The following is a 9,602-nucleotide window of genomic DNA, read 5'->3' as shown; positions in this document are numbered from 1 at the left end:
CAAATCAAAAGTACTTGTTTTAAACGAGGTGGAATGGTGGCGAGAAGAGAAAATTGGTCATATAATGGCAGACAGATAGAAATTGTCAATGGTTTTACATATGTTGGGATGTTTTTTTCAAATAGATTATCAATGTATTAAATGGCAGAGGCTATGTCGGTGAAAGCAAAGAAGGTACTTATGTAAATTTTTAGTTCTCTACAACATTTATCTTGCTTGCCATATAAAACGTTTTTTAAAGTATTTGATTCGAAAATTGCATCTATTATGTTATATGGTTCTGAAAATTGGGGCTTAAAACACCCACAGTGCATTGAAACAGTGCAGGTGTATGCTTGCAAAAGAGTTTTGAATGTCAATAACACTGCATGTAATGATGCCGTACTTGGAGATACAGGGAGATATCCTATGCACATTTATGCTTCAAAACGATGTATTAAATATTGGTTAAGGTTACTCAACTTGCCCAAAGATAGATATACAAGATTGTGTTATGAGATGCTTATATATTATGACAATATAGGGTATGAAAACTGGGTTACTGATGTTAAGCGTAACTTATACAGTAATGGGTTTGGATATGTGTGGGAATCGCAAAATATTGCAAACCCAAGGTTATTTTTAATTCAATATGTTCAAACTCTAAAGGACCTGTTCATACAAAACTGGCAGTCAAGGTGTAGAGACAATATTAAATTGCAATATTATTGTAACTATAAATATTGTTTTGAAACTGAAAAATTTATTGCTGCTATAGATGTTGAGAAATTTAGAAATTGTATGGCAAGATTCCGTAGTTCTTCACATTGCTTAATGATAGAGAAAGGTAGACATTATAACATATCAAGAGAATATCGTGTGTGTATGTATTGTGAAACTGTACTGGAAGATGAATATCACTTCGTGCTATCATGTCCTTTATATTCTGATATTCGAACGAGCTATCTACCTATGTATTATTGTCAATATCCAACTCTTGATAAGTTTTATGCTCTGATGTCAAATGACAATGTGAATCTTATTCGAAAAGTTGCCATGTATCTTTACTACTCTCTTAAAGAGAGGGATAAATACCTAGAAATGTTTAGACAGATATTCTGTTATATAAGTTATGCACTGTTACCCATAAAACGTCAACATTGTTTAAATTGACGATGTTATGTGTCTGTTTATGTCATAACTTCATGCATTATGTTTAATCCATGTTGTATATTGTGTATTTGGGCCGGAGGCCATATAATGCAAATAAATTGAATTGAATTGAATGTTTCAATGAGAAATGTATACTGCATACTGTTTTTTCTAAGAAGTACAATTTATTATACTAAATGCTCCTTAAATAAAACAAATCGAATAAAATAACCCAGTTACTATGCCTGAAATAAAATATTACATGTCCTGTTAAGTCTATACCTATATTTTAGAGAAAAATATCATATTACGTAGATGGCTAAAGTGGCTAAACGTTTACACTTTGCCTTTGTCGAGAAATGTTAGCACTATTGTTTTCTCTTTGGTTGCCCGACCTTGTTATAAATAATAATTATCAACAACCAATATCATTCCAATTACATACGGATATCATTGAAAACGATGTAAATGAATTTTTCCCGACAGTGTACAAATATGGAAAAGAAAGAGCAATTTGGAAATATTTCTCTTCGATATAAAGAACTATATGTGCCATTTACAGAAGCCCGATCATCAACACCGCATTTTTTTTTTTTTTTTTTGGGGGGGGGATTTGTGTCAAGTTTGTGACAGACGGACGATGGGATTGACATACGGACGGACAAATGGGTTAATATTTACTACCTCTTTGGGCAGCATAAGAAACAATTGACCATTATATAAACAATTGACCATTATATGTCATTTCAATCATATCTATATATCATTATACCCTACCTGCTTGGACGGACACTCCTAGTTATGAAATGATTACCAGCTGAGCTAGACAGAACACTCGCAACTATGATTTCTTAATTAACGCATACAAGATTGCCATCGTACCGAAGGAAAGGAGGGGTATATTTGCACCCACTGAATTCTTTATTTCTCCTTTAACTGAAATATTAGGTTTAAAACATGATACTGCATGTATTATATTAAAGCCTATAGACGTAGATTATTGTTTTCCATTACGTAATGTCAAAGGGTCAGGCTAATTCTAAAAGCCTCAAATATAATGTATGATTTGCATGATTATTGTTATATTAGGGAAAACACACAATTATACGTTGCCCAATGTGTTTGAATCAATGTATAATGAACATGCACTGAGCAGAACGTCATTTTTGTAAACAATTCTGTCAATAAATTAAGATGACACGTAAGATACTTATGCACCAATGACAGCTCAAAATATCATACGTAAGCAGGTTTAAGCACATTGTATCAATAAAAAATGCGTCTTTTGAAAGGGCATATGTCCAAGATTATTACAGACTCTATTTTGTATGTTAACAACAAAAGAAACCGAATGGGACGCAAATCAAGAAAGCTTAGAAAATATTACGTACTTAAAGTTGTGCTATTGTTTTCCAGTTGTTTTCGATTGTCCGATACAATTACATAATTGTTAAGATATATTAAAGTGCTTTGATGAAAGAACTACATTTTCATCATAGATTAACTGCTGGATATTACAATTCAAAACAACTAGTGATCACTTTTAAAATGTCAAGATATCTGTGATTTTTAAATCATATTCAAAAAATGAATTTTTATATTTGTTACATATGTGTATGCATTGATTTTGAATACGATTATAACCTTAAAGGCGCATGAATAAGAAATAATGACCTCTGTTCCTCTGTCTTAAAATTGTCCACCAGTTTCAGATTCGGAATGTGAAGGTCAAACGTTCATAAAATTATAGTTTAATAGTTTCTGCCTTCTTTTACCATGTCAATTTTGTGTCGGTTCACGAAAGACAAAGAGCTGAATATATATTGAAATTTTCAGTTTACCCACCATGGCCACTGGAGCAGCTTACAAGGGGTCTGACCTTGTTTCTGACTACAATTGTTCGAAGTGTGAGATATTTGACCTAAACGTTGAAGCCCAGCACTTCTGTTCAGAATGTGAACACTATCTGTGTGACAATTGTGTAAAATCTCATAATGAATATCATAGAAAGCATACCGTGTACAAACGTGAAGACATTCCGAAGTGGGCGGGGGTCACGATTGACAGATGTGACCAACATGGCAAAAAGCTGGAGTACAACTGTAATGTCCACCAGGAATTGTGCTGCTACCGTTGTCGAGAACACAACCACGGGTAATTAATTAAGATATTGTAATGTACATTGTTGTCATAACCTTGAACTGCATTAAGGAACTACGCAGCTTTAGGAGGAAGGTAGTAAACAGTAGCCAATTGTATGAACACTGGAGTTATCCATAGGTTATCTTTTAGCTAGTGTAAAAGCTATTTGATTGGTCAGCAGTATTATTGACCATTCAATAAACGTGTTAATAAAAGTGATTTTATGTAAAGTAAAACAATATGTTATATTTGGAACTGAATTTACAGAAGAGTATTTCTATCAATACAAATTGGACATAATTGAACACATGGGGTTGTGTTAAACAAACCAACATTTAATATAAGTTCTGTTCCGTTTTTCCATTTCAGTTTCCCTATTAAAATAGAATACATTTACATATGTATCCTGGCAAAACAAAATTAAATATTCAATATTGATGTACTTTTCTTTAGCATAAATGTGTATTTATTAGGCGGTGTAGCAGCTTCAGTCGCCTGCCTGACCTGGCCAAAGACTTCCTGAAAACTGAAGAGTACAAGCAGCTGCCAGCAGCAGTGGACAAACTGAGGTGCAGTCTGGATGAGCTCAAAAATGATAGAATGAACAATGAAGCCTTACTAAATGACACATACAAGAAAACTTTGGCTGAAGTCAAGACACTCCGCAAAAAAAATAAACAACATTTTGGACCAGCTGGAGAAGACGACAGTTGAACAGTTGGATAGACTTACCAAGGATTTAGTAACAGATGTTAAGGAAGATATTAAAGCTTGTGCTCAGATGAATGACCAAATGACAGCCATGATAGAAAAGGTTCAGCAGATGACAGGCAAACACAAGGAGATACATTCTTACCTTGGCTACAGGAGATGTCAGGACAAGCTTACTAAAGCAGAGGAACAAGTGCAAAAAATGCAGAGAAAGCTTAAACAAAAAATAATTTTCAAGTCTGACATCGGTTTACAACAAATACTCGGAAACTTGCACGTGCTTGGGTCCATTGATAAAATCGAAATAGAACATGTATACAATGTTGTAGCCTTAAAGCAATATGATGTTGGTATAGAAACGGATAAATATAGTTCCTGTATTGTAGGTATATGTGAATTACCCAGCGGAGACCTTGTGATTGCCGACAAAATAAATAGAAGAGTGAACGTTTTGAATAGACAGTTTGACATCACTGCTAGTTGTGATCTTCCTTATACTCCGTACGATTTGTGTCACATATCTGGAAACGAAGTAGCTGTAGCTGTTAATGTGCCATTTATACGGCATGAAGTCTGTTTCATCAATGTAACCAGAGGAAAGCTACAGAAAGTGAGGAAACTCAAATTATTTTTCCCGTGCATCTCAATTGCCCATCACCAGGGCCAGCTGTATGTTAGCTCAAGGATTTCCCTTTTCCAGGTTAGCATGGATGGAAAAAAACAGACAGAGATTTATTCAGTCAGGTCAAGTGGCAAGACCGTCAGAAAGGTTGTTGTTAGCCCTGATGGGGAAAGAATATATTTTACAAGTTACAATGAACATCAATTGATAACTCTTAATAAAACTGGAAACGTTTTGTCTTCATTTGCAGACACTGAATTGATATTTCCAACTGGATTATGTATCAGTCCCCTTGGCCATGTGATTGTTTGTGGGTTTAATTCTGTGATACAGGTGGACAAGAAGGGCAAACGGAAGCTTGCCACATTGGTCAGGAAGTCTGATGGCTTGTCGAATCCTCAGTCATTGTGCTTCAGTGAGCAAACCTCAAGTATCCTCGTTGGGAATGATCATATTACGAGTGTTTGTATACAACTAACAAGTGGTGTTTGAAATTATGTTGAATGTTTATGTGACATTGATAGTATTTTAGTAACGTATTCGTCTTTGGGTTTAACAGCAATCGATATAATGTTTATTCTTGATTTTGTTGTTCATTATGCCAATCAATTTAACGTTGTCTATGAAAAAGTATGCTTTAAGGAAGACACTATTTTGTTTTAAAATGCATTATAAAATGATATGCAACATTATTATAATATGATCAATACATTCATAAAGGTCTATGACTTTCTTTATACCAGCCTGCATAGTTGGTACAACCTATTGAAGTAAGAACTGAAGAGCATGAGAAATGTTTATCTATATAAGCTTTACCAAAGACATCCAGGTAACAGGTTTAAGTAACATATTTGATTGATGACTCGCTTTAACTTTTTTGTAGAGGCTTTAACTTAAAGCGCTGCTAACGCGGGCTAGATGCATTCATTGATAACACATCCAATCATTTATAAATAGACTATCCAAACAATTATGTTAGTATTAAACCTTACAGTATTGATAAAATATTACGTTCTTATTATTATCTTATAAATTTATCCTCCATAATTATGTTCCGAAACGCCTCTAACGCACAACTATAATGAAGGCTTCTAAATCGACGCTGTATTAAAGGCCTTTAAAGTGCATAACGCCTCTATGTACTGTTCTCGAATGATACCAAAGGCACATCATTTATAGGAAAGCGATGACCAAACACGCAGTACTGTCGAGGAACCGACGACCATTATATTAACAGTAATAGAACTTAAGGTCCCTATCATCCCTATGTAAGGGAGTCAAATGACATTAACGTGGCAACTAAACAAAACAGAAGAAACACAAACACTAACACAATACAGTAAGGGAACCAAAGGCCCCTAACACACCTGGAACCGAAGTTATCTAAAGACTATATGTAAAGGAACCGTAGACTGCTTATGTCACATTTTATAGGCATCGAAGGATTGGCGCGCATTAATTAGGGACCCAAAGTGATGTGAAGCGCTACTGTTTTGGTGATCAAATGCAGATAACGCACCACTGAAAGGGAAATGACACTAAAATGACACTGTAACGAAACCGAATGGCCCAAACCAACCATGGGATTCGTAGGGATGTGGCGGCCTCTAATGCGTCACTAAGTAAGAGAAGTGACGGCCACACACACACATCAGTGCAATGGAGACAAAGACAACTAATGAGCCACTGGTGTGGAAGTGTAGGTCACTTACACAACGTACTTAAAGGGAAGCTTCTCCTGCAATACAGCTTTGGGTTCTAAATTGAAACTGTCAAACAGTGAAATACTATTTTTTGTTTCACCTATATATTTCTTTAACAATACAATGGGGCCTTCAGGGATACGCCTATAACGCGTCAAAGAGAAAGATCATTTAAGTTCAACAACGCACCATGCAAATGAAATCAATGGCCACACACAAACCTACTCAATGAAGTCAAAGGCAACTAATAGACCACTGTTTGAGTGGCCACTTACACACAACATACTTAAAGGAGAGCTGCTCATGCAATATTCCTTTGGGTTTCACATTTGAAAATGTCAAACAGTGAACTCCATATAAATGATGTTTTATGGATACAATGGAAATATCGGGGTAAGCCCAGTAGTAGCACTTAACAAAGACCCCTCACAAAAGCACATGGCTAAGACAAAAAATACAAAACGAGAGAAACACTCACAATACATCACATACAGATTACAGGCCACATGTTCAGCGCAATATAGACATATCACACATGCAAAACAATATACAATAACTTTTCTGTTGCCCTCTATCTCGTCCCATGAGACCGCAGGTCGAGACGGGTACGTGTTTACTCACCGAACGAGACGTGATGGAGGTCACCAGAAAAGCGTCCTATCGTGGTATTCCGTTTACTACATAACCTTGCTTTTTATTTCTTTTTTATCGGTTTCAATTTAAATTTATCTTTCAAATGTGAAAGTATGGAATGGCTTGCGAGTATGAATAGGTTCAAACTTTTGTGTATTGAAATCAAGGGAGGCTACTCCTGCGAAACATGTCAGAAACTACAGAATTCACTTAATTAAGCAAAATAAGAAGAAAATGTTTTATATCTCAGCAAAATAAACAAACTTGCTATTATAAAAACTATTATTAAATACCAAAACTCAAAAAACATAAACGGAACTTTTTTTACGAGTACAAACAAATTTCCGTAACGCGATTTTATTAAAAGTGAATGGTCGTAAGATGTTTTGACGACCATTATTTGCAGAACTGAGGGAAGTTCGTGAGTCAGTCGCTATTACTGTCGATGACTCGAATTCGCCTTTTTGTATTGACGAGCTGCTTATATTTATGATGTTGTGACAATCTATAACCTTCGAATTGGCAAACGACAGTTCAATGTCGAGTGTTCTCTGCTTCGTGCTTGTCCTCATGTTTCTTTGAATACTATGTTCCTGAATATTCACATTCTACTCAAAAATAAGGTTAAATTATGTATCTTAAATATGACAGGTTTTACCAGTTCTTTTGTCACGCTGTTTTTTAGCGACGCGAAAGTAGTTCCTAGACTACACACCATACTAGCATAACACGGAATCTGAAAACGACAATATGGTGGTACGGGTTTTTCAATACGTCGTGCTGTATTGTCATTGTTGGATATGGAAAAGGAAATTGAAAGGCATTTAATAAATATATTAACTACCAAATGATTAAATATATTCTCATTTATCAAATTCATTTCGACCACAATCTTTGGCAATATTTTGACTTCATTTTAGTGTGAACGTATACAATTTACAAGCGTGATATACCACATGCATAGCCGCACACATCATCTCACATTTTAATCGCCAATTTTGGCCCGAGCAAATGGGAATAAAGCGTAAAGTAAAGAGACTATTTTGATATCGCAGGAATGGTTTAATTTATAAGTTACGGGTAAGTATATCGGATAATCGTGACAAATTGAACATGTAAATTATATCAATACAAAAACATAAAACAGAATGATGTTAAAAGGCGTTTTATCATATAATATTGGCGCGAATTGTTGCGTTGCAGCTAGGACATGGCTGGGAATAATATTGGACCAAGCTATTCGATTGTCAATATTGGCACGCGCGTTTATTGACAATCGAATAGCTTGAGTGTTGAGCACACTATTTTTGTTCTACCATTTCGAGTCAGGTGCTAGGCAAAACAGCTACTTGTACCATATTTTAGCGTATTGCTGTTTGATGCGGTCGGGATTTGAACCCCCGACCTTCAACATTCAAAGCGAACGTTCTACCACTGAGCTATCGGTACATCATAACATTCTCGAAATTCGTAACATTCGCAGCGTAGGTAACATTCGTGACGTTCGCAACATTCATAACATTCGAGACGACTGCAAAGTTCACGGAATTCGCAGCATTCGATGCTAATAGATGGACTATAGTGGCATATTCCTTTTCAATGTAAGCACAGCTAGTAGTCTTTGAATTGTTTTCCGGGTTAAGAAAGATAAAAAAGAACAGTATTTTAATTATTGGTATGGATGTTAGCTTGACCAGACTTTCCATGCTCTTTTGACATCCGGTATAGATGACTTATTGGTTTTCGGGTTGTTCTGTTACAGGTTAAGGTAACGATCGTAAATCATCCGGGCCGAGCAAATGTTAGCATGTATTCTATTTCAGACAATTCATGAGACACTCACTAAGTCATATAATAGAGACATTAATAAACATATGAATAAGACACATATAACCTCAGAATTATTCTATTATTACAATACAAAATGCTTATAATGTGTGCAGACGTACAATTAATACAGTATTTAAGGCATTATGAAACTTAGTAAAATCGTTTGTATGCATACTTTCTTGATAGAGTGGGATACATTCCCCCAGTAATCCCAGTGTTATTCCACTTTACGCTTCTACCTTAAAATGCAGTTCTTTCGGGGAATACTAATCAGACAAAAAAATATTTTTCTCAACAAAATTCTGCTTCTTTGTCATTTACTAGTATCATTATATGGTTTGATTATAATGGGAATTCCAAACGGGTAACACCTCCAATTTCTTCGGAATTCCAGTTAATAAAAACACACAATATTTTTAATGTCTATAGGATCCAAACAAATGAAATCAGAGGTTATCGGAAGAAATAAGTCAAATAGAACCCAGACATCAGAATGGTAACAAAATATTTAATCATAATCTATTAACGCAATGGCTTGCTTTAACCATCTGAGAATACTTCTGTATATATTAGTATCTGGTGTATTGTAAGTATGTGAAATACGAAGCAAAAATTCTTAAATTGCTGTTTTATCTTTAGTATATACGCTGAAAGCTCATACTAAGTCGATTGTTCAGATGTTTGCTAAATTTATTCATTATTTAATAGTATAAACCTTATCATTGTTAAATTTATATTATTTATTGCATTTAAACTTTTAAGAATACACTTAACGTCTCAGTTGTACTTGTTTGAATGAAATATATATCAAAACTTATTGCACATTTAAA

At 34.9% G+C, this 9,602-nt stretch overlaps 1 protein-coding gene across 1 annotated transcript; it reads left to right on the top strand.

The window, feature by feature from the left end:
• The first annotated feature begins 2,977 nt into the window (after positions 1-2,977).
• LOC128235601 (E3 ubiquitin-protein ligase TRIM33-like) lies at positions 2,978-3,987 on the top strand. The gene is made up of 2 exons (XM_052950410.1): positions 2,978-3,285; positions 3,747-3,987. The coding sequence occupies exons 1-2, from the start codon at positions 2,978-2,980 to the stop codon at positions 3,985-3,987; spliced, it is 549 nt and encodes a 182-aa protein (XP_052806370.1).
• The last annotated feature ends 5,615 nt before the right edge of the window (positions 3,988-9,602 follow it).

The sequence above is a fragment of the Mya arenaria genome, chromosome 5, assembly GCF_026914265.1.
Source record: "Mya arenaria isolate MELC-2E11 chromosome 5, ASM2691426v1".
NCBI lineage: Eukaryota > Metazoa > Mollusca > Bivalvia > Myida > Myidae > Mya > Mya arenaria.
Note: the sequence above shows the minus strand (reverse complement) of the source record. Positions and strands in the feature narration are given on the sequence as shown.

Coding starts and splice junctions, on each gene's coding strand:
- LOC128235601 (XM_052950410.1), top strand. CDS start 2,978: ATGGCCACTGGAGCAGCTTACAAGGGGTCTGACCTTGTTTCTGACTAC. Junction 3,286..3,746: donor TGTCGAGAACACAACCACGG/GTAATTAATTAA, acceptor TGTATTTATTAG/GCGGTGTAGCAGCTTCAGTC.